Below are 14,554 nucleotides of genomic sequence, written 5' to 3'. Positions count from 1 at the left end.
CGGACTAACAAAGGTTGGAATTTAGGCAAAGGGGACCCCGCTTATCCCCCACTCGTCCTCTTCCTCAGTGTGGTGTAATAGTGATCAACTCTCTCCTCTAAAAATCAGTGTCTATCGTGGTTTTTCTCCCTGTACTAGGGTTTCCACGTAACTGTGTTGTTATTCTCTTCCCTATTCTTTTATTTTTAACAAAGCCATTTGGGATGATTATTACCCAAAAAAGGTTGAATCTTCCGTTGGGAAGTTAGTCATAGTGCCATCAATACATGTGACAGGATACAGAGATGGCTTCCCCACATGGCCCTATCTCCCCATTGTTGCCTCTCGTGCAAGTCCGAACATGAATCTTCTAGTCACCTGTTTATCCATTGTCATTTTGTAGAGAGGTTTTGGAAAGAGATTATCTCATCCTTTGGTTGGTACACTGCCCTTCCAAAGGACATCGACAATGCTCTAACCTACACTCTCACTAGTCATCCTTTTACCAAAAACAAGAATGATTTTGATGCATCTGATTCGTGCTTTCTTATGGATTACATGGAAGGAGAGAAACAATCGCCTTTTCAATGACAAGGGAAGCTCTTTTGTTTGTTTTTTCAAACTCATTGTCTTACATGCAACGAGTTGTGTAAATGCACATCTTTCTTTAATTCATACACCCTTTCTTCCCTTTTGACCAATTGGAGATCTCTTATATAACTCCTTTGGCTTGGGCTGTGGCCCCTTTTTGTAAATTTCATACATCAATGAAATTTATTTCTTATAGGAAAAAAAAAAGAAAAAAGAATCATTCCATTTATGTTCTTTTTTTAATGATTTATCTTTTATTTACTTTTCTCCTTCCTCTATGAAGTTTTGTATCTATGGAGCATTAGTCTCTTTTCATTTAATCAATGTTAAAAAAAACAGCATGGTATGTACAAAGGGCAAGGAAGATTTAAGAGCACATATTATGGGGTCAAATTATTCTTCAAATATTTTTCTGTTCCTTTCCACCCACAATGTCCAGAGTAAGGCTAAAGCAGAAACGTCTCCTCTATGAGGGTTCTAGAGTAAAATCATAGTTACGCCGTTTTCTTGCTGCCAAAAAAACGAAAAACCTAATAACAGCATTAATCAATGACCAAGGGGAAGCTACAAAGAATTTCAAAGAAGTGGAATTCCTAATTATTGATTTTTACAGCAATCTATACTCAAAAAGTCAAGGATTGAGGTATATACCTCAGAATCTGAGCTGGCCAAGGGTCTCTTCATATCAGAATTTGGGGCTGATTTCCAATTTTAATTTGACAGAAATTAAAGAAGCAGTAAAGATGTTGGGAAGAAACAAAGCTCCAAGATTGGATGGCTTCACAATTGAATTTATATTAAAATTTTGGGAGCTACTAAAGGACAATATAAAGAGTATTTTTTATGATTTCTACCGAAATGGGAAGCTCAATTCTTGCATCAAATAAAATTTTATTTGCTTAATTCAGAAAAAAACAGAGGCAGTTTTAGTGAAAGATTTCAGACCCATTAGCCTATCTACTATAATCTATAAGATTATAGCTAAAGTACTTGCAGAAAGGCTTAAGAGAGTAATGCCTAACCTTATAAGTCAAACCCAAAGTGCTTTCATTGAAGGGAGACAAATCCTTGATCCGGTCTTAATAGCTAATGAGGTCGTAGAACATTACCGAATTAAGAAGAAAAGGGGTTGGATTTTAAAGCTTGATCTTGAAAAGGCTTTTGATAGAGTGGATTGAGATTTTCTTGAAAAAAATCCTTAAGGAAAGGAACTTCCACCCCATGTGGATATATTGGATTTTGGGCTGCCTCACTAACCCAATGTTCTCCATTTTCATTGATGGGAGACCAAGAGGAAGGATTACGGCTACAAGGGGAATTAGGCAAGGGGACCCCCTATCCCCCTTCCTCTTCCTCTTGGTAAGTGACTTGCTTAGTGTTTTGGTTGACAGAATTCATGAAAAAGGGTTGTTTGAAGGCTTTGTGGTTGGAAAAAACAAGGTACATCTCTCTATTCTCCAGTTTGCTGATGATACTTTACTCTTTTGCAAGTATGATGATGACATGCTAGACAATCTCAAAAAATCTATTACTTTGTTTGAATGGTGTTCGGGGCAGAAAGTTAATTGGGAAAAATCTACCATTTGTGGGATAAATATTGAAGATTCTAAGTTAAGGGCAGTGGCTTCAAGACTGTGTTGCCAATTAACACACCTATCTTTCATATATTTGGGCCTTCCTCTTGGGGGGCACCCAAAGAAACTGTTGTTTTGGCAACCGGTCATTGATAGAGTTCACAAAAAAACTTGACAAGTGGAGAAGATACAACTTATCAAGAGGAGGAAGAGCTACCTTATGCAACTCAATCCTAGCCAACCTCCCAACTTACTATATGTTCTCCTTCTTGATGCCCAAAAAAGTGATTTCAGCCATTGAAAAAATTATTAGAAACTTCTTTTGGGAAGGTTTTAAAGGGGGAAAGATAAATCATCTAGCAAAATGGGAGATAGTTTCTAAGAATCAAGCTGAAGGGGGACTCGGAATTGGAGGTTTAAAAGCTAAAAATGTGGCCTTATTAGCCAAATGGGGTTAGAGATTCCTAAAAGAGCAACCTTCCCTTTGGAGCCAAGTTATTTTGAGTATACATGGTAGCAGTCTATTTGGTTGGCACACTTCCGGCAAGGTTCATTGTAGTCTTCGAAGCCCTTGGATAAGTATTTCAAGATCTTGGTTGAATATTGAGAAGTTGGCAGTCTTTAAAGTAGGGAATGGAACTAAAATTGCATTTTGGCATGACCCTTGGCTGGACTCTTTTCAGTTAAAAGACAGATTTCCTTCCCTTTCCAGATTAGCATTGCTTCCAAATGGTTCATTATCACAGTTTTGGGATTATCACACCTCTTCTTGGACTCTAAATTTTAGAAGAGACCTAAAAGATGATGAGATTTTAGAGTTCCAAGCCTTACTAGCAATTTTGGCTGAGCAAAGATATCTAAAAAGGAAGAAATTTGCATTTGGTCCCTTGAAAAACATGGCTCTTTCTCAGTAAAATCCCTGTTTAACCATCTTTCCGAGACCACCCCATTATCAACCAGCCTTCACAAGAATCTATGGAAGTCTAACAGCCCTCGAAGAAATATAAATGTTTGGACAATGTTGTTTGGAACCCTAAATTGTTCATCAGTGCTGCAAAAAAAGCTACCTTGCTTTTCTATTTCCCCCAATTGGTGTGTCCTTTGTAAGTCAGCTGAAGAAGACCTCCAACATTTATTTTTTGATTGTTGTTTTGCCTTCAACTGCGGGAAGAAATTCCTTAAATGCTTCAACACTTCTTGGGTCTTTGATTTTTCCTTTAGATGCAATGTTCAACGGCTACTTTCAGACCCTATTCTGAAGAAATACTCCAATTTACTATGGATTAATGGAGTAAAAGCACTGCTGGTTGAAATCTGGTTTGAAAGAAATCAAAGAGTGTTCAATGGGATTGAAACTCCTTGGTATAATCGCTTTGAGGCAGCAAAGCTCAATGCCTCACTTTGGTGCTCCCTTTCTAATTGCTTTGAAGCCTACTCCGTGCAAGACATAAGTTTAATTGGCATTCTTTTTGTCAATTGGAAGATTAACCGAAGCATCAAAAATAGAGACAGCAGCTTCGCTTTCTTTAGTACTCTTATTTGTTTTAGCTTCTTGATGTATTTTAGATTTTTATAGCCTAGTTCTATATTTTGTTCGGCTGCAACTTTCAGCTTGTATTGCTTCATTAGACTTCTCTTATTTTAGCCATTGTTGGCTTTCTCTATTTGTTGGATATGATGAGGGTGCTATGGGGGTGTCAACCTAGTTGAGATGCTCGGGTGCACATGCTGATCCTATGGTTTCTTGATTGATTTCCTTGTATTTGCCTTTATTATCAAAGTACTCATCTCTTGTACTAATTATATTGTTTAATAAAGGCTGTTTCCTTTTTTTAAAAAAAAATGATAATTACAGACCCCTCGCCCGATCTACCCACAGGATGGAGAAATATATTAAAGATAACTTGACAAGCACACCTGCTCCTTCAAATATCTGTTCATAAGAAGTGAGCTCCCGGCTGCAAAAATTATTCACCAACTCTTCCCTCACAGATGGCTCCAGAGCATCAACGACAAAGCAAGCATCAGACAATTGCTGCAGTAAATTAGTTTCTTCTTTCTCTTTCCCAGTACCTAAGCTGATGCATGGGGAAGAAGTGTCAACATAGTTCTCATGATTACTTCATTATAACAAATAGATAAACCCATTAAATTTCATCCAATGTACAACAGCCTGAATTGTAAGTTTGGCTCCTAGGTACCATACAACCTTACTACACAAAATGAGCTCAAAGTATACATCCCTGACATCTAGTATATCAAATACATATATCACTTTCCTACTTTCCTAGTATATCAAGTTCTTGTTTTGTTTCTTTTCTTTGTATTTTGAGCATTAGTCTCTTTTCATTTATTCAATGAAAAGTCTTGTTTCTTTTTCAGGGGAAAAAAACGTATAACTACTTTCCTAGGGTTCAGATCATTGGTAAAACAAAAGGAGGAACATCTTTTAAAGCTCTGACAAATAAATTGACTTACAAGAAGGAATCATAGGACTCATGAGCAGCAACTTAAGAGAAGAAAAATGAAGTAAATTCGGAAAATAAGATCAGTCAAATAAGAAATCTCTAATCCTCTTTTTAGTATATTAATGAATGGGGGCTACACTGCTCTGTTAAGACGACAGCTCCCTATTGGAACCTACGGAATATGCATATATAGGGAGAAAGGCCTTTCTCCCTGCAATCAATTACTCAACAATGGAAGTCTGAATAATCTAAATGCCCCAAACACAACACATCCCCCTGTCCCCACTTGGGGAACTAGCCAGCGTTACTTGACTCTTCTAGAGCCCTAATCCAGTGGATTGTTGGTAAAGACTTTCCGAGGAGCTTGCTTAATGTCCTGTTTTTCCAATATCTTGAAGAACTGCCTGGAAAATCATCTTTGTGGTCCTTAACTAAAAAAAATAAACCTGCCTTATGGTTGAATAAAGCTAGTGAACTTCTATGGGACATTTGATTGATAAAAAAATTGTAATAATTTTTTAAATTGTTCAAAAAAAGTAATTTTTTAAAAAAAGTTTGGTTATCAATTAACATTGAAGAAGTGAAACATAGTGGGTGATCGATCAACATTTCAATCGTCCTCCCATAATCTAATTCTTTTCCCATGCCTCAACACAAGTTTGATCAGTAATTTACCGTGCACCTTAAGATTTAGATCACTGCCAGATAAACTGTATATACTGGTGTTGTAATTTGAAGTACGTCATACCTTGAGAAGTCAGAGAATACATGCGATTTCAGAATTTGTTTAATATTCTTGAACTTCTCCCTAAGCTCTGTGATCTTCGGGTTATCCCTATAGGCTTCAAAATGACTACATAATTGGTTTACTGCCTGGAATGAATCAGAATACATGTTTTTTAACAAAAATGTGCGACAACAAAAACTCTCTCTGTTCTTAGAAAGATCTTTAAGTTGAGGGAAAAAGCAAGAAAATAGGAAAAAGGGATAGACCAAAGAAATAGCACCAAAACAGACAATCAGATATATCGTGCCAAAATGGCCTCATATAACCTACAAATTCCTTTTAGGTGTCGAGTTAAGCCTTATGGCTATGGCGCAACCACACAAGAAACAATTTAGATGAAATGGAAGAATGTTTATATTCACTAATGAATACCTCCAACTGTGCAGCTGCCTCTTTGTATTGTCGTTTTGAAGCCATTACTTGGAGCTGCTCAACAGCTGAGACTGTAATCACATAGAAAAACATTCATTGATGGTGACAGTTCGGAAAGAGAACTTATACAAAAACAACAACAACAAATGATCAGGTGAACTTATTAAGTGTGGGGCACCGTAAAGAGCTTTTAGTGATATGATCAAGGATTTCCTCCACCATCCGTAGTTTGAAGGGAGAGAGTTTGTGCTTTGTTGTGGGGTATTTGGGGGGAGAGAAATAGTAGAATCGTTTGTGGGGTTGAGAGGGAACTTTTCGACATTTAGTCACTCGCCAATTTCAATGTTTCTCTTTGGGCGTCAGTGACGAGTTCTTTTCATAATTCTTCATTAGGTCATATTTCGTTAGTATTTTTTTTTAAAGGAAACAAACACTTTTTTATTGATAGAATGAAAAAAGACTAATGCTCAAAAATATAAGAAACCCAAGAAGGGGTACAAAAAGCAAGAAAATAAAATGAAATGAAACAACAGGACATAAATGAATTATGAAAGCAACATAAAAACATTCCAATTGAGACAAGCCTCCTAAATAGTATATCTTGCAAAGCTGCTCATCTCATCATCTGGAGGCCTCTTCATGTTGTTCTCTTTCTAAAACTTTGCAAGATATACCATTCGGGAGACTATTATGAGGGGGGGAAAACCCAATTGCACTCAAACCATAATTCGGATAATAAGACCTTCACTACATTAGACCATAAATGAATGATCTCTTTCTTGGCATTCTTTTGTACTAGTTTCCATTTTGATTTTTTTTTTCGAAATGGAAATAAATTTCATTGATATAATGAAAAGAGACTACTACTCCAAAACTCCCTATTTTATTTTGATATAATAAAGGAACTTTTTCCTTTTTGTAATAGCTTTTGGGTAAGAGTCCTAGAAACCCCCCTCTTTGTATTTTATTACCATCAAAGACTTCGTCTCTTGTCCCAAAAGAAAAAAGAATATATTTGTACAATCCCAAGGCAGAACGTCAAAGACAAAGAAACCATTAAGTAAGAATGAAGAGGCAAGTATAGAAGGGATGTAACTTTACCCAACATGGTCAGACGATGAAGAGCAGTTATTGTTGTTGTAATATGTTTCTTTGCAAAGTCCAACTTCTTAATATCACGACAAATCTCTTGAACCATTGTCTCACTCTGTTCAGCTTTAGTTTTTATTTCCCGGATTTTGGACATGAGTTCCTGCTTCAGAAAAAGAAGAGAGGATTCATATATGAACAATTAAATAAGATAACCCAGATCCTCTGAACCCATCGTGGACTCAAACATACGGGAGGAGCACCGGCTAAATCGCACAATCTCACAGAAACAGAAAGTTCTTAGCATGTAATTCGGTTGATAAATCCCAAACAGTAATAACAGCAAAATGTTTTGAATTTGATTACCCATTCTTAGAACAGACTGGTACTTTAATGAATACAGAACTCTTTTCTTTATACAAAAAAAAACTTTTATTGTAGATAAAAGCCAACAAATATAAAACTCTTAAATCTTGCTAAATGCTAATGCTAAAATAGAAAAAACCTGAAAAAATCCAAGTAGATAGACAAACCTCTACAGCTGATGTAGCAGCAGCAAGATCTTCTTTTGCTTTGGTCCCTGAACTACTCTGTGTAGCATCAAAGATAATAATTCAATTTGGTGAAAGAGACACCACTATTCTCAAGGATGTTAAAATATCAGACGTATATTATATGCTTCACCTCTACTCCCTTAAGATGCATATAATAGAAGCAAAGTTAAAGCCAACGTCCCCAATCATGCCCAAATAAGATCAAAAAGGGAAGTTGTAAATCATATTTATGAAAAACTTGGTACATCAGAAACTTACGCCCAGAAGATCATAATAAAAACAAAAGGAAAGATAGAACCGGCAATCTAACCGACCCAAGGGCCTCTTTGTTCAAGATATGCATGAAATTAGAATGATCATGAAAGAACAGTTGAAAAATAGAACTGTGCACCCAATTATAATGAACCTCATATAACCTACAGGTTCTGGGTCATCAAAGTTAGGATCAAATTTGTTATTCCAACAAATAACCACAAGTTTCAATAGCTTGACTATCACTTCAAAAAATTGTCAAGATTGGCCCTGGATTATTTTTTTCCTTTAAAGGAAACCAAACTTTTCATTGAATGAATGAAAAGAGGCTAATGCTCAAAATACAAGGAAACGATATAAAACAAGAGCTTGCCAAGTACACTTAGAGTAATACATAAGACGTGAGATAATTAATATGAAGAAATAAATCTTTATTGTACACTTAGAGCAATACAATAAAGATTGGCCATGGATAATCTAAATATCCCCTGCTGAATACATTTTTCCAATGTCAACCAAAATATCCAAACTCCTTTTTTTGGAACAATAAACAATTTTTCATTGATGTAATGAAAATGAATCAAAATATCCAAAACATTCCATGAAATAATGCCAATAGATATGGCTTCGGTATCACTGCATGTACATATAAATCAAAAACTCATCAAGCTAAATTCTGAACCTAATTGCTGAATGAGCATAACGTAGAGTACCCAGAATGAATACGACAAAAAATGAGAACAAATGAACAATGAAAGCTTTTGTTTTCTATCAGGAAAAAACAAGATAAAAATCACCTGTTGGCGAACAGCTGCTAAAATTCCAGCATCTACACGACGTATCTCATTATGTATCTTTTGCATAAGTGGCTCCACACCAGATAAAGATGCCTCTAAATATCAGCCAAACTTCACAAAGTCAATATATCACTAAGAGTTTAGGCAATAAAGAAAAACAGTGAGCTGCTAGGCCAAGAAAAAGGATACTTCGAGAATGCTAAACAAGTTAGAAAAGAGAGAGAAAACTTGGAAAAAGGTTGTTTGAGGAAAAAAATTGACCTTTTTTTTTTTTTTATGAAATCAACAACTTTCATTGAGAAAAAATGAAAGAATACAAGGGCGTATAAGAAACAAGCCCACAAAAGCATCCCCCAAAAGGAAGAGCTTCCAACTAAGTAAAATGTTATCTAGAGAATAATTACGTAAAACCTCACGAGGGACCAAACCTCACTAGGGTCCTCATCTAAACCTCTAAACACCCTATTGTTTCTCTCCTCCCAAATGTCCTACAAAATAGCACCCACCCCAACAAGCCACAACAGACGGCCTTTCTCTCTTAAGGATGGATGGAGGAGGAACTCCTCGATCGTCGCACGAATTTCCAAAATTGTTCTTAATTACAATTCAAAATATGATCCCACATTAGGGTGTTACAAGAAACTTCGTAAGACAATATATCATAAACTCAAAACAATTACAAGTAACCCTTCCAACAAAATACCCTACCTATAGCAAAAAAATAAGCATGTCCTAAGATTTTTCTCGTCCTAAAAGGGAGAGTCTATAAACACCTCCTTTACAACTAACTGCACGAAAGGGCTCCAATCCAAAAGAATGAGACTAAGATGAATAAACACCCATAAAGATGCATTAAACCTAGCAACCTCCCAAACTTCCTTTCAAGATCCTCCCCCCACCCCAAAAAAAAAAGAGGCAAATACCCTACATATAGCCCAAAAATATGCATGTCATAAGACTTTGCCCTTGCCCAAAAAGGGAGAGTTCATAAACACCTCCTCTACATGACGACTTTTGCTACAAGCTAAGCAAAGCCCGAGAGAACTCAAGCACGGACTCCAAAGGGAATAAGCAAATTGATAGTCTCATAGTAAATGATCAATGCTACCTACAAAGAATACACCATTGCATATTCATCACAAAAGAAGAATGTCTCTATATGTGATTCAAGGTGTTCACTATCCCTGCACCACCCACTAAGCAAACAACTTCACTGTCTGAGAAATTATTTCTAAATTCTTTAGAAAGAACTCAACAAGAAAGTCGTAGAATATTTACTCATGTCAAGCCTTTCTTCCTAAGAGGATTGTGTTACATCAAAGATTTTCAAATTTCTTTTCGTCCAAGGATCCAACATAATAATTTCACCATATCTAGATAACTTTTGCTTTATTTCCCAGTCCGTGAACACAAAGCAACATAAAACCTTAAATATAACCTCTTCCCTTAACCTTTTCCATCATACAATAACAAATCTTCTTACTTGCAAACTCAACCCAAAGGGCAATCCCAAATCAAGTAAAAAAAACTGACAACGTCACATCAAATAGCTTAAATCCTCAAACACCTCCTTGTATATAATACACCATTGTGGGCACAAAAAGCCTAAGGAATGTCTTTGAATCCATTTCATAGTGTTAACACCCTATGAAGAACCTGTCAAACAAAAAAATTAACCTTTTTTGAAATAGTTGCCTTCCATAATGAGGAGAAGATTGGGGAGGGAAGGGAATTGGAATTACATAAAAGGCTAAAAAAGTAATCACAAGAGAATCCTTTTGGAAGACTAGGAATTCAACACCTAACATCCTCAATTCCTAGTTTTCTCATTAAATGATGCCTTGGGACCCTCATACGCCTTACATTAGAAGGGAAGAGGGTTCCCTCCCTCTATTAACCACAACCCCACAACCTTCCTCTCAGTTTCCCATTCATAAGGACAAAATATCTCACCATCTTAGTATAGTTCCATAACCAAGATCTTCACTTCTCCCTAATCATCGCACCAATATCCCTTTGGCCAGCAATCCGAACATCAAACTTTTGCAGGAAACAACTCCACATAGCCCTTGCATCCTGACAATCCCAAAGGAGATGATCCAGATTTTCCTCTGTCTCCGACAAAGAATACAGCAAAAAGGACCCATTAACGAGGTCATCTCCCTAGCAAGCCTATCTAAGGTGTTCACCTAGCCAAGCAAAACTTGCCAAGTAAAGAACTTGATTTTCTTAGGAATCTTAATCCTCCAAACAACATCAAAGATCAGCTCACTATAGGGTCAGGATTCAACAACATCCTAAAAAAAGACTTGCAAGAAAGCCTTCATTAGGGCTAGAATTCCATATACAAATATCCCTTCTCCCAACCCGTAAAAGTGCACTCCTCCAACAAAGAAAGAAAAAAGGCAATCTCCGGCCTTTCCTTTGTTGGACAAATGACGGTAGAATCAGAAAGAAAAAGACATAGAGTTTCCAGACCAAACAAAGAAATCAGAGACCAGGCAATTTTTGACAGAATACAAATGATAAAGATGAGGAAATGTCGAACAAAGGGGACTATCCCCCAGGAAATGTCAAACAAAGGGGACTATCCCCCACCCACTGATCTTCCCAAAGATACGTATCCTTACCATCCCCCACAATACAACGGACAAAATGGGAAAACGAAGGGAGCTCAAGCAAAATATCCTTCCACAGATTTCGGTGTGTGCCTTTAACCCCTTCAACCACCCAATCAAAGGGATGGGTGTCATGCTTACTCACATTGACCACAAGGATTCAGGCTCAAGGGCAAAATGCCAAAACCACTTAGCCAACACAGGTTTGTTTTGAATCCTTAAATTACCAATCTCCAACCCTCCTTGGGTAACAAGGTGCCCAACAACCTCCCAACTAACCAGATGAGAGTCCTTCCCTTCAACCACCCTTTCCCAAAGAAAATCTCTCATATACTTCTGAAGGCTCTTACAAACCGAGCTAGGAGCCCGAAACAAAGAGAGATAATAAACCAGAATACCGCTAAGCACTGATATGATCAGAGTTAGCTCCCGCTTCGAAGAAGAAACTTTTCTTCCATCAAGCTAACCTCTTATGGATCTTTTTAGAAATGGGGTCCCAAAAGACATGGCCCATGGGTTATCTCCCAATGGAAGCGCAAGGTATAAGGAAGGAAAAGAGGCAACCACACAACCAATCACATTCGCCCATCTCCTGAGCTTTTCTTGATCACAATTAATACCCAAAAATTGGCACCTAATCCCATTAATTTTAAGCCTTGACATAGCCTCAGAAAACCCCACCATGTGATTAAGGATCAAGAAAAAATCTTCATTGTCAGAATAAAACAACATCGTGTCATCAGCAAACTGAAGATGTGACAATGCAACCTCATTCGCACCAACTCTAAAGGGTTCAACAATGTTTCCCTCCACCCCCTTTAGAATAAGCCGACTTAAGACATCCACGACAATTAAAAACAAGAAAGGAGACAACGGGTCTTCTTGTCTTAAACCTTTAGAAGCCTAAATCGACCCCTTTAGGACTCCATTAATAAGGATAGAGTGATTCACATTTCTAACACAATCCCACATCCACATCCTGCTATATCCAAAACCTTTCTTCTGCATCACCTTATATAGAAAGTCCCATTCGACATGATCACAAGCCTTTTCAAAATCAAGTTTAGAAATAACTCTCCTTCTTATTGGCACAACAATCCTCAATGGCTTCGTTGGTAATAAGAGCCTGATCAATAATTTGCCTCCCCACTAAGAAAGCTCTCTGTGGCTCAGAAATAATTGAGGGCAATACTTTCCTTATGCAATTACCAAGGACCTTAGCCAAAATCTTCTAGACACTGGTTATAAGAGTAATGGATTTGAACTCCTTCACCTTACTGGCGTTCTTGTTTTTAGTATAAGACACACGAAAGTTTCCAGCATAGAACGGTTCAAAAAACTCTTTAAAAACTCCATCCAAACCACCATAATTGAATCCCAATTATCTTTAAAAAAAGCCATGGAAGAACCATCTGAGCCTGGGGACTTGTTCCTATCACTCCCAAAGGCCACCTTCCTGATTTCTTCCAAAGTAAAAGGGGTCACCAACTCCTCAACCAATAAATCTCAATCCACATGATCATAAGCTTATTCAAAATCATTATAAAAATGATCTTTTTTTTCTTACATCTTCTAGTAATAAGCATCTCATGGAGAATTTGTCTACCAAGGGCTTGAGAGATCTCCAAATGAGGTTTGGTCCTTCATTATATTCTGTCTCTCTGTGAGCTTCAATAAAAAAAGTCCTTTTATAATTATTCATTAGTTCTTATTTCTCTTGATTGGAGGCCCTTTTTTTGTAGTTTGTTTCCCTTTTTGTGAGTTCTCCTTTTATATGTCATTGTTTTCTATCATGATTTCTTAATGAAAGTTTGGGTGTTAAAAAAATGTCTACTAAGCACCTTGAGACACGTTGTTAGTACGAGGAGAAACCTTTCTCAATCAATCAGCAAGGATCCTAGAAATGATCTTATGCATGCTAAGACTAATTAGTCTAAAATATTTCACCTTTTTGTCCTCTATTTCTTGGGAATAGGGCATGCAGATGCTTAATTCATCGATGTGTCAACGATGCTCCCTGAACAAACTAGCTAAAGACCTTCTAAAGATATTTTGATACTTTCCCAATTATCCTCGAAAAAATCCAAAGAAGGTGACACCTTGCTGTCAGGATGAAATATTGGATGAAATTATTTTCTAGTTCGTGGTAAGAAAAATATGGAATTTAAGCTTAAATTCTTTTTGGACTGCTTTCTTGTAATATTCATGTTTGTAAGCGAGCTTAGTTTCAGTCTTGGGTGGCTTTGTATAGTTGGTATCTTTTCACTAGTCAGTGAAAAGTTCGCATTTCTTGTACAAAAATAAATAAAGTTCAAGTAGTAGAATTCCAATATGGCGGTTCAAGTCTACAAAATGATATCCAAACATATCAATGCGGACCTCTTCACAGTCCTCCGCTGGTTACCCCACCCCCCACATACAAAATGCTGTTTCCTACAACAAGGCAGTCGAGAGATGGAGTGACAGAGGAAGTAACCTGTGGGGAACATCTGGTTAATGTATTCCAAAGCGCTTGACTTGTCCATTGTTTGGCAATAATTTGAAATGCTTCAGCCCACGCACGAAAATTCCACAGAGAGTAAACTTCAGAGCCAACGGTTATCTTGAGAAATGAAAACCACAATATGGTAAACTTTCATATCAATCAATACGAACAGATTGCACGAGTATTAACAGAACTACCTTATGGGGCTTAATTGATCAAAAACTACCTCAGATCACATTTATCTGTTCAACGCGCATCAAGGAACCTTAGCATAAGGTGCAACAGTCTTTTCCCGCAGCTGAATTCTCCATAGCTGAGAGTGATGGAGTAGAGAACTGAAGAGATGGATTGGAGTGAGAGAAAACAGGAGTAGGAGATGGAGATCAGCGGGATCTGGAAGTTGGAATTGGAACTGTGAAGGAAGACGATTCTTGACGAGCGCTAAAGGGAAGACGAGAGTCGTATTGGTTGATTTTAGAGTTTTAACGTGCAGCTGCCCTCACCATATCAAAATCTTGGCTAGTCCGAGAGTTGTAAATTTTAAAAATAACTTACCTCTACTTCGAGATCTATGCTTGATAATCCTTTCATTTTTTTTTTTTTTTCGTTTTATATATTTTAGTTTAGCTTGTTCACTCTAATTCTTTTCCCATGGGCATATTTTTTAAGAAATAAAAATAGATAGAAGTTTATGTAGAAATTGATATCTATTCCTATCTATAAATTTTTTTTTCTATAAATAGTTTAACATTTTTCTATCGATTAACATTTTTTTAAAAAAAAATTATTAAATAATTTGATTAGCTAGTTAATTATAAACTTTAAATTTAAACTAAAATATTTGTCTATTTCCCGTTTATTTTGGATTGGATATTTGATTATTACCTTACTTTTAAACCTTAATCAAAACCAAAATTTTGTTTTTTATTTCATGACAAATTGATCTATATTAAATTTGTTTAATTAATTTGAATTGTGTGAATATTTT

General features: G+C 36.6%; 1 protein-coding gene across 2 annotated transcripts in view; it reads right to left on the bottom strand.

The window, feature by feature from the left end:
* LOC120085323 (vacuolar protein sorting-associated protein 53 A) overlaps window positions 1–14,050 on the bottom strand; it is a 53,628-nt gene extending 39,578 nt beyond the window's left edge. Inside the window, exons 1-8 of one of the 2 annotated variants that reach the window (XM_039041254.1) lie at window positions 13,764–14,050; window positions 13,558–13,683; window positions 8,464–8,558; window positions 7,394–7,450; window positions 6,873–7,023; window positions 5,772–5,842; window positions 5,361–5,485; window positions 4,062–4,222 (exon numbers count right to left, since the gene is read on the bottom strand). In XM_039041254.1, the coding sequence (XP_038897182.1) occupies window positions 4,062–4,222; window positions 5,361–5,485; window positions 5,772–5,842; window positions 6,873–7,023; window positions 7,394–7,450; window positions 8,464–8,558; window positions 13,558–13,606 (709 nt within the window). In that variant the 5' untranslated portion in view covers window positions 13,607–13,683; window positions 13,764–14,050. The remainder of the gene's footprint in view (window positions 1–4,061; window positions 4,223–5,360; window positions 5,486–5,771; window positions 5,843–6,872; window positions 7,024–7,393; window positions 7,451–8,463; window positions 8,559–13,557; window positions 13,684–13,763) is intronic. The other variant, XM_039041255.1, reaches the window with a different exon arrangement.
* Window positions 14,051–14,554: the final 504 nt, after the last annotated feature.

The sequence above is a fragment of the Benincasa hispida genome, chromosome 9, assembly GCF_009727055.1.
Source record: "Benincasa hispida cultivar B227 chromosome 9, ASM972705v1, whole genome shotgun sequence".
NCBI classification, from domain to species: domain Eukaryota; kingdom Viridiplantae; phylum Streptophyta; class Magnoliopsida; order Cucurbitales; family Cucurbitaceae; genus Benincasa; species Benincasa hispida.
Note: the sequence above shows the minus strand (reverse complement) of the source record. Positions and strands in the feature narration are given on the sequence as shown.